The following is a 14,689-nucleotide window of genomic DNA, read 5'->3' on the forward strand; positions in this document are numbered from 1 at the left end:
AAGTGCCCGCGGCGTAAATGGTTTAGCATATTCCCCTTCTGCATCCTCATCCCTCTGCATCCTCATCCTCTTAGCGAAAGGTACCGCCGGGCACTCCCGGCAGGAACATCCTACCAGATGTGGCCAGAGTCCCATCGGGGTAGTTAGTGCCGTATCGCTTACGGGAGGGGATTAGAGAGCCTCCACTTAGAGTCGCGGTCCCCAAGGCCTCTCGGATTAGGCTATAATGCAGCAGGCTTTGCCTTTCGGGGGCTCAGATGGAGCCCTGACCCTCTTCATCCTCACTTTGCGAAAGCGCTAATGGCCGGGAGCTGGTGGTGGAGCCCGGGGCTGGGACTGTCCAGAGCCCGGATATAACACCCGGGCTGCCATGGGCCGTGCCAGGATCAGTCCTGGAGGGATCTCTTCAGAAACCTTAGCTATTCCCAAGGTGAGACCCAGCAGATGAGCTGGGCCAAGGACCTGTGGGTGACAGAGCATCCCTCCTCCCAGGACCCTGCATTTCCAGCATCTCTCCTTCAAAATAGGGGGGATCTCCCCTTCCTCCCCCCGCAGGGTGGTTCACCTTGCCCAGGGGCAGGGCAATGATTGGGGACACACACACATGTGGGTGTCCTGGGAGGTGCTCGGGGTGTCCCGCCTGCCTCTCTGAGCTCTGCAGACCCTGTGGGTGTCTCCCAGCCCCCCAGAGACTCAAAGAAAAGCCCCCCACCTTGCCCCAGTGTCTGCACAGCGGCTCGTCCAGGTGGGGTTCATCTTGGCCTTGCTTAAATCTCAATGTTGGGAGCCCAAACCAGGCTCCAGGGATGGAGGGAGCCTTCCTACCCCTGGGGCATCCCCTGGAGGGATGTGGCGATGGCCACCCACTCATTTCTCCTCCTCCTGGTCCTCTGTGCACATGGGAAAAATGGGGAAAACATAGGGAAAAAAACACCCTGTGTGTGCCTAGAGGTTCAAAATCACACCCGGAGAGCTGTGCCCTGGGTCTGGCTCTCCTCATGGTGGTGTGAGTCAGGAGTGTCTCCACCACAGGGCCAAGGCAACGAGTTTCAGTCCCCACTGGCCCAGAGCAGGTGAAGGAACCCAAGCCCCGGCCCCGGTTTGCCCCATCTGGGCAGAGAGATTTTGGGGGGAGCCGAGGGGTTACCCCAATATTCCCTCCACACAGAGACGGGGGGGCAATGTTCCCCCGAGCCCCCCCACGAGCTCAGCTGTGGCGGAGGCACCCAGGCAGCCCAGGAGCCCCACGGAGGGAGGGCAGCACCCCCCTCCCCCCCCCCGAAACCCCCCGACGCGGCCGCGCTCAGGTGGGGGATGCGACGGCGCGGTGTCGTGTGTGTGTGTGTGTCCCCCCGAGAGCGAGCCTTGTCCCCGTCAGGCGTGGGGCTGGGGGGGCCCCCAGAGTCCCCGAGCTGGCAACAGATGGCTGGAGGCAGCTTGCTGACACCTGCCCCTCCTCTCCACCCCTCTCCTGCCCTTCCCTTTCTTCTCCCCCCCTCGTTTTGTTCGAGTTCCCAACGCTTTGGGGGGAAGCCGGAGGGTCCCCCCCTTCCATGCTTCCCCCCCTTGGCCAAAGGGAGAAGGACCCCAGGGCAGAAAGATGCAGGGGGATGTGCTGGCCCCGGGGAGGACCAAGGGGTCCTTCAGGTGGAGGGATGATGCTGCAGAGTCTCTGCCCAGGAGTTTGGGGTACGGGGAGCCCTGCTGATGGCTGGATTTCCAGTACTCCCCCTGGCCTGGCCAGCTGGGTATGACCTTGGCAGGCTGCTGCCTCCCACCCTGATGCAGGAAGGCTCCATCAGACCAGCAGATACCCCCAAAAGTGCCCACCTCAGCCCTCTTTGCCCCCCCCTCCCCAGCTTGCTGCAACCAGGGGGGTCCTTCTGGATGCGGACGAAGTGCAGACGCTCCCCAGCATCACCTGAGTATCTCCAAGCACTGACCAGTCCTCCTTCAACCAAGGGGGTTCCTTCTGGATGTGGACAAAGTGCAGACGCTCCCCAGCATCACCTGAGTATCTCCAAGCACTGACCAGTCCCCCCTGTGCTACACCCACTACCGTGGCAGCAAATTGAGCCGGGGTGGGTGACCTTTCTCTGCAAGGTTTTGCCTCCGTTCACCCCAGAAATGGATGCTGGAAAAGCATTTTTCCAGCCCTGGGAGTGGGGCTGGTGGTGACTGTGGGGTGTAGGGGACCTGTGGGCAGGGGACATCACTGTCCATGTTGCCTGGGGCCACCGGGGTCCTTCTAGACCTTCTAGAGAGGTTTGACATCAAGGATGCTGCAGGGACGCGAATGGGCTGAGGGATGGAGAACCAGGAGGAGGAACTGGGTCCAGTGCCAGCACCCACCCACTGCCTCCCGACAGCTCCTCTCCAGGCTTTGGGATGGGCTGGAGCGAGGAGGAAGGTGCCCGGAGCATCCTCATCCCCCAACCAGGCTGTGCCCTGCCCCGTGCAAATGCCCCCCCCGCCATGAGAGCATCTACCAGCTGGCACAAGCCGCCTTGGCCAGGGCCCCGGGGCTGCCCCACAGCGCTTGAACCCACAGCTTAACCCCCTCCCCAGCTCCTGCAAACAGCCCCCACCGCACCCAAGGGCTGTGGGGCACGGGAGAGGAGCGATGCCCACGCTGCCGGGCAGGGAGCTGACGGAAGGGAACCGACCCTCACCCATCCCAGGTCCCCCCTGCACCCCCTCTTCCCCGCTTTCCCAGTGCATTTCTATAAATCAAGCTGTGGCATGCCCCCCCTCCCCTGCGGCGGGGTTTGGGGGTCACCTGTGACCCCTGGCAGATGGTGCGGGGACTCCCACCCCTTCTCCGGGAGCTGTTGCAGTCGGCCATCTGTCAGGCAGCTCCCAGCTCCCCGCTCCCGCCCCGGAGCTGCCGCGCAGCATCCTCACCCTGGGACCCGGGCTGCTGCCTGCCCTGCCAGAGCTGGGGGGGCACAGGCAGGAGAAGTGGGGGGCAAAAGGCTGCCCGGAGCTGGTGGTGGTCCTGCCCACCCAAATCTGGAATGGACCTTGGGGGGGGAAGAGGGAGATGGGGGTGAGGGTGGGGGAAATAATGGGATCCTGGTGCCTCTGGGGAGCTCTCGTTAGGGCTGGCATCGTCAGCAGGGATGGGGCTGGCGGGGGTCCTTGTCACCTCCCGAGAGTGGGGGGTCCTTTCCCCGGACCAGCTTGGGGGGCAGTGAATGGAGTTGCAGGGGGTGTCATCTTGGGGGTCCCGCTGCCCAAGGGGGCTCTGGATTTGTGTCCCCCCCCTCATTGTGCTGCTGAGAAAAGCACCTGGAGCCCTGAGCAGCCCCCGCTCTGGGCATGGGGTTGGGGGGTCTCTGGGGACGCGTGGCCCCCCAAGGAGGGCGCAGCTGGGAGAGGATGGAGGATGCACCTTCCGCAGACCCCAATTTCCTTGTGATGGCCCCCAAGGAGAGGCTGCCTCTGGGACAGAGACCCGGGGGCCCAGCAGCTCAGATGTCTCCTCAGTCCCTGAGTGGGGCAAAGCCTTGGGGCAGGACCCTCGGGGCAGGACCTTTGGGGCTCAGGGACATCAGGGAGCAAGGCTGATCCCACAGCACCCGGAGAAGCTGGGTGGGGGGGTGGATAGAGCAATTAGGGGACAAGTTTTGGTGCCACACTGGAGGGGTAAGTGGCACAGACAGTGTCACCGCCCCAGGCTGGCAGGAGCTTGCTTTTTCCAGTATCCCCACCCCTCTGCTGTCCCACACCAGTAGATCCAGGGCAGTGAGGGGCTCGACCTGGTAAGATGCCCCAGTCCTGGGGGGTCTTGGCTGTCCCCTGGGTTCCCCAAAGAACCAGTTCCTAGTGGGGTACCCTCCTATGGGGCACTAGTACCACCCTATGGCTGGGGGACAGGCTGCCTGTGGGGAATGGGAGGCTGCAGCCCCCCCAAACAGGGCTCCTGGAGGAGTAGGGGGGGGCACTATCACCGCAGAACAGGCTTTGCTCTGTGTCCATGTGTCCCCCCCTCCCCTGCCATTACCAGGGAGATCCGGGGCTGGAAGCTTGAGCCCCCCCTGCTACACCCCATGGTATGTGGGTAGATGTGGCCCTGGCAGCAGCTGGGGGTCCCAACACCCCCCAGCCAGTACCTGCCCTGTCCCTGGCACAGAAGTGGTGGGGAGGGGGGGACCATCACCCAGGAATGGGACACTTCTCCGTTCAGGGTCAGTATTTATTTCTCTCGGGGGTGCTCCTTTCCACTGCCAGCCCCCCACCTCCTTCCTCCTGCTCTTCTGCTGCCCCTGGGGGACACGACACTCGGTGGCACAGGGGGGTGCCGCAGCCGCAGCCTCCGTCCTCTCGCTGCCTCCGCGCAGGGTACGGCCACCGCCGTCCCCCCCGGCTCCCTCCAGTGCCCTGCGCTGGTCCCGGGGCACGGCCATCCACCTCCCACAGCCTGACCAGTCCTGCCCAGTGCTGTGGACCCCTGGTGTGGGGCAGCTCAGGGCCCCAGCGTGGGGCTGCGGTCACCCCCCGTCTTCCAGTCTCAGGATGAGATCACGTAGGCGGTGGCGATGTATTTCCTGCCGTTGCCGTAGGTGGACTTGGTCCAGGGGTAGGTCTGGATGCTCAGGCTGTAGCCACCCAGGCTCAGGTGACATCTGTGGGGACACAGCCTGGGTCATAGACCTGCTCTGGCCTGGGGAGCTCTAGATGTCCCCAACCAGCGCTGCTCCATTCCTGAGCCCCACAATGGCATCTCTGGGGTGCCCTTGGTGTCCCCAACCAGCGCTGCTCCATCCCTGAGCCCCACAATGGCATCTCTGGGGTGCCCTCAATGTCCCCAATCAATGCTGCTCCATCCCTGAGCCCCACACAGCATCTCTGGGGTGCCCTTGGTGTCTACAGATGAGCACTGCTCCACTCCTGAGCCCCACAACAGCATCTCTGGGGTTCTCTCAGTGTCCCCAACCAGCACTGCTCCATCCCTGAGCCCCACAGAGCATCTCTGGGGTGCCCTCAGTGTCCCCAACCAGCGCTGCTCCATCCCTGAGCCCCACAATGGCATCTCTGGGGTGTCCTTGGTGTTCCCAACCAGCGCTACTCCATCCCTGAGCCCCACACAGCATCTCTGGGGTGCCCTTGGTGTCTACAGATGAGCACTGCTCCACTCCTGAGCCCCACAACAGCATCTCCGGGGTGCCCTCAGTGTCCCCAACCAGCGCTGCTCCATCCCTGAGCCCCACAATGGCATCTCTGGGGTTCTCTCAGTGTCCCCAACCAGCACTGCTCCATCCCTGAGCCCCACAGAGCATCTCTGGGGTGCCCTCAGTGTCCCCAACCAGCGCTGCTCCATCCCTGAGCCCCACAATGGCATCTCTGGGGTGTCCTTGGTGTTCCCAACCAGCGCTACTCCATCCCTGAGCCCCACACAGCATCTCTGGGGTGCCCTTGGTGTCTACAGATGAGCACTGCTCCACTCCTGAGCCCCACAACAGCATCTCCGGGGTGCCCTCAGTGTCCCCAACCAGCGCTGCTCCATCCCTGAGCCCCACAATGGCATCTCTGGGGTTCTCTCAGTGTCCCCAACCAGCACTGCTCCATCCCTGAGCCCCACAGAGCATCTCTGGGGTGCCCTCAGTGTCCCCAACCAGCGCTGCTCCACCCCTGAGCCCCACACAGCATCTCTGGGGTGTCCTTGGTGTCCCCAACCAGCGCTACTCCATCCCTGAGCCCCACACAGCATCTCTGGGGTGCCCTTGGTGTCTACAGATGAGCACTGCTCCACTCCTGAGCCCCACAGTGGCATCTCTGGGGTGCCCTCAGTGTCCCCAACCAGCATTGCTCCACCCCTGAGCCCCACACAGCATCTCTGGGGTGCCCTCAATGTCCCCAACCAGCACTGCTCCATCCCTGAGCCCCACAATGGCATCTCTGGGGTGCCTTCAGTGTCCCCAACCAGCACTGCTCCACCCCTGGTCCCCACACAGCACCTCTGGGGTGCCCTTGGTGTCCCCAACCAGCACTGCTCCACCCCTGATCCCCACACAGCATCTCTGGGGTGCCCTCAGTGTCCCCAACCAGCACTGCTCCACCCTTGAGCCCCACATAGCACCTCTGGGGTGCCCTTGGTATCCCCAACCAGTGCTTCTCCATCCCCAGAGCTGTGTGGGGCTTGGGGACCCGCTCGGCTGCTGATGGGGCTCAGGAGGGCACTGCTGGCTGTGGGGCCAGAGGACAGACGGATGCAGACGGACACACGGTACTTACGCCCTCCCGGGACGCGCGATGAAGCACAAGGTGTAGAGGCCAAACTCAAACTCCGGGCTGGAGCCGATGAAGGCAGAGCCCACCTCCTTGTAGAAGCCGTCCCAGCTGAACTGCAGCCCCAGCACGTCGGGGTAGGTGTCCCACTAGAGAAAGAGGGTTTGGGGATCAGCCCCCCAGCCCCACTGGGCTCCAGGGGCCACAGGGCAGGGAATTCAAGCAAAGTCCATCTGCCCAAGGAGCCAGCATCCTCACGGCCTCTCCAGGGATGGATCCAGAGCAGCTTTCAGCTGGTCCGAGGGGCCACCAGACAGAGCCCCCCAACCTCAAAACTCCCCCTTTTGCCCATTTCATCATCTTTTCTGGACCTTCCCACCCTGCCTCCATCCCAGGGTCCACACAGGGAGCCAGAGGGGATATGAACATCTCTGGTGCCTCTGATTCACCCCATTTGGGGATGTGATTGATTTGGGATGTGGCTGATTCAGGTTGTGATAGATTTGGGGTGTTCCCAGCTGGTGCACAGCCGCAGACCCCCTGGGATCACTTACCGGCCCCTCGAAGTTGTGGCTGAAGTAGTTGACGGCGCCCTGCTTTTCCAGCAGGTAGAAGCGAATCCAGTTGTGAAATCCAGACACCTTCCCTTTTTTCACCTCCCCTAAACACAAGCGAGACCGTGGGGTGAGCACCCCCAGCTCAACACTGCCTGGAGCCCCCCCATCCCCCCCGGTGCAGGGTCTACCTGAGAAGACGTGCTCGAAGCCGCTGGAGTCCTGCTCGCCATCACCTCTGGAGTAGAGCCCAAACCACATCTCCTTCAAATCGGCGAGGAACTCCTGCTCGGAGCCGTAGCGATCTGCAGGGAAGGGGACACGAGGTGAGAGGTGTCCCAGGAGGGGGCTGGGGGTCTCCCACCCCTATCCCTCAGGAGCAACCCAGCTCAATTCTCCCATGTCCTGGTAGCCCTCTCCCATTCCCCTCCAGACTGCATCCTCCCAGTTCATCCCTCATCCCACTGGTCTCTCGTTTTGGGTCCCCAACCTGCGGGGACCACAGTCTCCACCCCAGGCAGCTCTGCCCTGCTCCACACTCACTTTTTTTGTGGAGGAAGGCGAAGAGTTTCTTCATGAGCTCGGTTTTCATCACCTCCCGGAGGAAGTTGTCCTGCTCCCTCAGCTCCTCAGCCGTCACCTCCTCCTCCCGGCCAGTGGCCCTCTGGTAGTTGTCCAGCAGTTTGATGAAGCTGGCGTAGGTGGGTTTGGAGAAAAGCTTCTCATTGACGTATTTGTAGAGCCTGGAGAGAGCAGATCCTGCAATCAGCCGGGAAGCAGAGGTCCCTTCCAAAACCAACCCTCCCTGGCTGGAGGGTCTCTGCCGTGCTGGCCCTTGGACATCCCCCCCGAGGACGCTGGTGCAGACTCACGGCAGCGGGGACCGGTCCTCCTGGTCACCCGTCTCATCGGGGGAGGCCTGGTACTGGGGGTTAATGGCGATGTCCGTGGGCTGGGCTTTGTTGTGATCCGCCTTGTAAAGCTGCTCCGAGACCTGCAGGAGCTCCTCATCGGTGATGGCATCACGGCTCCTGGAGAAACCCTCTGGAAGGAGAGGCAAGAGGTTGGCAAGAGCAGATAGCAGCTCCCAAAGCTGCAGATCAGCCACCCACAGAGAAGCGAGGGCGACGCAGCGTTGGGTGTTGCATCAGGATGTCACAATCCCGGGACACAGCAAGTCAAGGGGTGCAATGGTGGAGGGAGTGTCCCAACACACACCATGCCCTGGGGACAAGAGCCAGCCACTGGGCTGCAGCCATGGGAACCTTTCATTAAGCACTGGGCGAGCTGGGAAACATCAGTCCCTGTCTCCCAGGTGTAGAATCATGGAATCATCTCAGTTGGAAGGGCAGCGGGGACCGGTCCTCCTGGTCACCCGTCTCATCGGGGGAGGCCTGGTACTGGGGGTTAATGGCGATGTCCGTGGGCTGGGCTTTGTTGTGATCCGCCTTGTAAAGCTGCTCCGAGACCTGCAGGAGCTCCTCATCGGTGATGGCATCACGGCTCCTGGAGAAACCCTCTGGAAGGAGAGGCAAGAGGTTGGCAAGAGCAGATAGCAGCTCCCAAAGCTGCAGATCAGCCACCCACAGAGAAGCGAGGGCGACGCAGCGTTGGGTGTTGCATCAGGATGTCACAATCCCGGGACACAGCAAGTCAAGGGGTGCAATGGTGGAGGGAGTGTCCCAACACACACCATGCCCTGGGGACAAGAGCCAGCCACTGGGCTGCAGCCATGGGAACCTTTCATTAAGCACTGGGCGAGCTGGGAAGCATCAGTCCCTGTCTCCCAGGTGTACAATCATGGAATCGTCTCAGTTGGAAGGGACCTTTCAGCTCGTGGAGTCCAACCATCAACCCAGCACTGCCCAAACCACCACTGACCCACATCTCTCAGCACCACATCTGCCCGGCTTTTAAACACCTCCAGGGATGGCGACCCCACCCCTTCCCTGGGCAGCCTCTTCCAGTATTTGATAACCCTTTCAGTGAAGAAATGTTTCCATCCTAAACCTCCCCTGGTGCAACTTGAGGCCATTTCCCCTTCTATCACTTGTCGCTTGGGAGAAGTGACCGACCCCCAACTCTATACACCCTCCTTTCAGGGAGTTGTAGCAAGCGAGAAGGTCTCCCCTCAGCTTCCGCATGACATTGCTCTTTGAAACACCCTTCCATCTCCCATGTTTCAGGTCTGTGGTGACCAGGGGATGCAAAAACCAACTTGCCCCCATCCCTGGCTGCTTGGTACCGGCCCACATCCCCCAGCTCCAGGGGAGGGAGGTAACCCTGCTGGTGAACAGGCAATGGCTCTTGCTCCACCATGTGCTCCCCAGTGACACACCATGGTGTGGGGCGGTGGGCAATGAGGTGACACGGGCAGGAACAGGGACAGATACCAGTATGACACCCCGATGCCACCAACCCCCAGAGGAGCAAGCTGGGGTGAAGCTGGTGGGGTGGTTTATGGCCCTCGCTCAGGAGAGGAGCTACTCACCGCGGGTGCGAGCTGCGTCCTCGTCCCGTTCCTCACCTGCAGGGAAAGGAGAAGGAGCTCTGGGTGATGGAGACACGGGCTGGGGCTGCTCAGGACCACTCTGCCCTGGTCTGAGCGACATAGGACTCATTTATCTTCTAATGCCTGGGAGAACTGCACTTTTAAAATCCGCTGCTGTCTGAATTGGTGAAAATATGTACTTTATAGCCCACTATGGTGTGCAGGATTCAAGATCTCAGTGCTTCGAGGTGCGGGGATGAGGAGTGAGACCCGAGCACTCGCCCCAAGCTGCCAACAGGGTTATTCCATACCATGAACTGCACTTTCCATAGAAATTAGAAACTTTGCTGAGGAGATCTTTCTCTCTCCCCCTTGGTGGCTGCCACCCTGAGAACTTCTTGCCCCGGTGCCGGAGCCCTGAGCCCTTCCCTTCCTCCTGAAGCCCCAGCGCTCACAGGGTCCCACAGTGGCTGTCCCTGCTGGGGGGGACCAGCTTCTGCTGATGGGATGGGCTGGGGATGGTCCTTGTGTTGGTGTTGGGTATTATTAATATTAATTACATGGTTTTACTCTATTAAATCTATTTATATTTCAGCCCTTGTGTTTCCTTGTTTTTCCCCCGATTCCTCTTCCCGGGTGGGGAGGGGTCATTGCGTGAGAGAATAATTGTCTAAATGACAATAAATTGTTGTGGGTTCCTCAAACCATGACACACACGTATTGACGCAGGCTTGAAACCAATCCCTTTGCACCCCCCAGCCGGGTTCTGGGGGTGAGCGGCCCCCTCCCCCTGACTCCCCCACAGCTGGGAAGGATGCTCACCCTCTCGGCAGAGCCTGTAGTAATCCTCACAGCAGTTGTGGTACCGCTCGCACTCGTCGTTGCAGTGACACTCATCCTCTGGGCTGTAGGGCTCCTGGCACCGTCCCTTGCAGGAGTCAGGGGCCGTGTACAGGCCTTGGGGAGAGAGAAACAACAGAGTGGTCCTCAGGATGGACCCACCACCCTGTCCCAGCCACACATGACCCGGGAGCATCCTTCCTCCTGCCCACGCTCCTCTCCTGGGAAGGTCCTGAAGGACCAGGCTCCTGCCCCGGAGCTATTTGGGGTCCTTTGTCAGCATTCAGGGGTAGCATTTTGACTGGCTGAATCCTCAGGACCCATCTCCATGGGTCACTTCTCCTCGGCTGTGGACATCCACCACCACGCCAGGGCCACTTCACACCAGGAAACACATTCTCAGCCATTAATTGCCCCTTCTGATTCACCTCTCTAATGCCAGGCTTAGCAGGAGAGCCCCAGGTCCTACCATCCCCAGGCCGGAGGAGTGGTGCCACATTCCAGATGTCTTTGTTTGTGACCCGTCAGTCACTCTTTCTGCCATGCTGGGAAAACTGGGAGCTCCTTCCCCAGCTATTTAGATGTTAAATGTGTCGTCCAGCAAGTGCTTTATTACAGAGGGTGGCAAATCTAAAAATAACGCAGCAGCTCAAGCTGTGGTCAGAGTAGAGCAAGTGCCACGTCTCAGGAGGATGGTGGACACTTGCCGTCAAGTGAAGAGGGGCTGTAGGGGACAAGGATGTGGGGTTTGTCGAAGAGACTGACCAGAGACTGCGTGTTTAGGGAAGGTGCCTTATCCTCAGTTGTTGATGGGAGCAATGGGGTGTCCAGTTCTGGGCTCCCCAGTTCCAGAAGGACAGGGAACTGCTGGAGAGGGGACAGCAGAGGCTACAAAGGTGATTAAGGGCCTGGAGCATCTCTCTTAGGAGGAGAGGCTGAGGGGCTTGGGTCTGTTTAGTCTGGAGAAGAGAAGGCTGAGGGGGGATCTGATCAATGCCTACGAATACTTAAAGGGTGGGGGTCAGGAGGATGGGGCCAGTCTTTTTTCAGTGGTGCCCAGGGACAGGACAAGAGGAAATGGGCACGAAATTGTAAATAGGAAGTTCCATCTAAACATGAGGAGAAACTACTTTCCTTTGAGGGTGGCAGAGCCCTGGAAGAGGCTGCCCAGGGAGGTGGTGGAGTCTCCATCTCTGGAGACATTCAAAACCCTCCTGGACACATTCCTGTGCAACATGCTCAGGGTGGACTAGATGATCTCCAGAGGTCCCTTCCAACCCCATACCATTCTGTGATTCTGTAATGGGACAGCAGACAGCCCAGGCATGGCTTTCTGGGCATCCCTTTGCTCCAGCCAGGAAGGTGATCATCTCCAGGGACATGCTGAGAAGATGTGTCTCAACCCAGCTGCCTGTAAAGGGATCCCTGGAGGAAAGGGTGTTGCTTTCCCTTGCAACCCTACAATCACACAGCACCTTAAACACCACTGGGTCATCTGCCTTGATCTCCAGCAGGTGAAACACACCCTCGAGGCAACTCCTGACAGAGCAGCAACCAGAGTGACATCCAAGTGTTGGTCACACTTGATGGCTTGTCCCTACAACTGCATTGCTCGCTCTGCTGTCTGGCATTTCCCTCAAATTACTTGTGCTTTTCGGAACCCCATCACCAAGGTCCCACAGGTGCTGACGAGGTGGGAGAACCTCTTTGCCCCACCAGCCAACCCAGCCCAGGCTGGTGGACCGTGCTGTGAGGGGACACTGCTGACACCCATGTGGCTTCCAGCCACCAGGTCCTTTTCTGCAAACCCACTTTATAGCAAGAGGGGTGTTAGTGGGAAGGGGTTTCTCGAGATGCTCCTGGAGGCCACCAGCCCTTGGTGCTACTTCAGTCCCATTTTTGCTCCTGGGAGGGGCTGCAGAGGGAAGGATCATTCCATGGTTTGGGTGGCGAGTGATGCTCATGGTGTCCAGACGCCCCCAGTCTCCCCAGTCAACTCAGCACAGGAGCTGGGTCTGGAGCTCCGATGGTGCTGGCAGCCGAGATCCCTGTCCTTGGGATGGATCCCTCTGATTCCTGCAGCCTCAGCCAGGATAAATGATCCTGAATCACGCATCCAGGCTCGTTTTCCAGCAGCAATCCCCGAGCTATTGTGCAAGGCAGAAATTGCCCACACATCAGTCACCGCTGAGACCTTCCCGGTCCTGGGGCACGTGCTGCCAGAGCATGTCCCAGCAAAGCCCCGATACCGGGGTGTGCAGTGACTCAGGCGAGGATGGGAGCTTTGCAGAGGAGGCTCCGCATCGCACCGTTGCCCGAGGGGCTCAGCTGTGGGCTGCCGAGGCTTCTCCACCATCCAAGGGACCATGGCCAACACAGAAGGACATGGCCAGCGACGCTTAAATACTCACTCGATACTCTGGCCGGTCCAGCCAGCGGATATTTTCTGGCTGCACAAAAGCCAGACAAATATTTCTCATTTTCAGCCCTTCAGCCAGATCCATCCCTCCCCCGAACACAGTTTTTTTGGACAAGAACAAGCTCCTTTTCGTTTCTGCCAAGAAGAGCCTCGACCCAGAAAGCGCGGGGCCGTTTCCTGAGCGGCTCCATTCGCCAAGGTGTGGGGAAACGTCCCAGACGTGACGGAGCCCTCCCGGCAAATCTCATCCCCGTTCAGTGCACGGACACAAAATTAGGGCTCCTCTCAGAGCCTCAGTCCCTGGCCTGACTCAAAACCTCACTGCACTGTGCAAACACAGACCCAAGACCAACCCTGACTCTAAAAGAGCCCGTTTGAAGGACAAATTAACCTGCGACAAAAGAGCTATTGATGGCCTGAGCTCCCAAAACATTTATTTACATGCTCCTGGCCCCTGAAACCACATGTAACTGTGGGTGCAAACTGTCTGTGGATAATCAGGCAAAAATCTCCCACTGCTGTCCTGCCCAGCCCAGGATAAGACAAGTGATTACACGGTGAAGGTGTCTGAGCTCAGACAGGTCCATCGGGGTGATGCTCTGGTAGCTCTGGTCCCACACGTATGCCAAGGAGAGACCACGACACCAGCCAGAGAAGCCGCCCACCTTCCCAGCCACGGTGAACCCAGTGACACCTTCAAGCAAGAATAACTTGGCACTTGCATTGAAGAAATTGAGATCACAGCAAATCCTCCTGCTGGATTTGGGAGCTGCTCTTCGGCCACCAGCCCCACAAAACTCCTCACCATTAATCCCGAGGGGATTCATCTGCCTCTGAAACACCAGCCCGTTGGCAGCCTCAGGAGGGATGAACTCCCATCTTGCAAATAGATCACGGTTCACCCTTAATGCAAGACGATGGCAAAGAGGGCACCTTAGTCACGCGCAGGATCCTGGTCATCCCAGAGCCAAACCCTGGTGCCCACAAGCCACTACTTGTCACAGCATCTGCCTCAAAGACAGCGCTACTCTTTATCATCTCCCCTGGCCTGTCTCCTCTCGTAACAACCGCAGAGTCCTGAAGGGCAAAACACCTGACTTCACATTTTGCATGACACCTGACTGGCCCCTCCACCCACAGGGGGAATTGGGGGTAAGGGATGAGAAAAATGCTTCCCTTCGTCCTCCCACAGTGTGGGAGGCTGGAGGAGGCAGAGGAAGGTGGTCTCACACAACCCATCTTGCAAATAGATCACGGTTCACATTTAGTGCAAGACGATGGCAAAGAGGGCACCTTAGTCACGCGCAGGATCCTGGTCATCCCAGAGCCAAACCCTGGTGCCCACAAGCCACTACTTGTCACAGCATCTGCCTCAAAGACAGCGCTACTCTTTATCATCTCCCCTGGCCTGTCTCCTCTCGTAACAACCGCAGAGTCCTGAAGGGCAAAACACCTGACTTCACATTTTGCATGACACCTGACTGGCCCCTCCACCCACAGGGGGAATTGGGGGTAAGGGATGAGAAAAATGCTTCCCTTCGTCCTCCCACAGTGTGGGAGGCTGGAGGAGGCAGAGGAAGGTGGTCTCACACAACCAGAACACAGCAAGATGCCCCAGGCAGCAACTGGTGGGGAAGCCTAAAGATGCAGGAGAAGCCTCAACCCATCCAAGAGAAGGATAAACCACCTTCACCACCAGCTGAGCCCCCCGGAGAGGGTGGAGAAAGCCCTCCACCACGAGAACATCCCTCAGCCCTGGAGGAAGCCCTCCACCACGAGAACATCCCTCAGCCTTTCCCCTCCAAAGCTCTGCCGGATCCAAACTGGCGAGGAACCAGCTTCCCCAGTACAGCCCATCTCCCGGCTGACGGCATCACCCTCAGCACCCTCCGCTTTCATCCCGGCGCTGGCCCCTTACCATCCGGGGCACCGGCGGGTTGAGCCCCTCTGCCAAAGCAAGGCTCCATTACTCACTGCCAGACGCGCAGCCCAGGGCTATTCCTGCCCCGACGAGGAGGATCCAGCTCTTCATCATCCCCGTAGACGTGGGGCTGGGCGTCCCGGAGCCTCCCGGAGAGCAGGTTGGCAATGACGTGGTTCCCCGGCACTCCCTGCTATATGTGGGTCCCTGGGGAGGTGGAGGTGTTTGGGGGG

At 59.6% G+C, this 14,689-nt stretch overlaps 1 protein-coding gene across 1 annotated transcript; it reads right to left on the reverse strand.

Moving 5' to 3' along the window:
* Nucleotides 1-4,330: 4,330 nt before the first annotated feature.
* ENDOU (endonuclease, poly(U) specific) lies at nt 4,331-14,609 on the reverse strand. Its single transcript, XM_014947466.1, has 8 exons — nt 14,510-14,609; nt 10,099-10,233; nt 7,658-7,829; nt 7,329-7,528; nt 6,977-7,090; nt 6,786-6,892; nt 6,238-6,380; nt 4,331-4,628 (listed from the first exon to the last, which is right to left on the reverse strand). The coding sequence occupies exons 1-8, from the start codon at nt 14,568-14,570 to the stop codon at nt 4,514-4,516; spliced, it is 1,047 nt and encodes a 348-aa protein (XP_014802952.1). The 5' UTR covers nt 14,571-14,609; the 3' UTR covers nt 4,331-4,513.
* Nucleotides 14,610-14,689: the final 80 nt, after the last annotated feature.

Source organism: Calidris pugnax, unplaced genomic scaffold, assembly GCF_001431845.1.
Source record: "Calidris pugnax isolate Ruff unplaced genomic scaffold, ASM143184v1 scaffold155, whole genome shotgun sequence".
In the NCBI taxonomy this organism is placed as follows: Eukaryota; Metazoa; Chordata; class Aves; order Charadriiformes; family Scolopacidae; genus Calidris; species Calidris pugnax.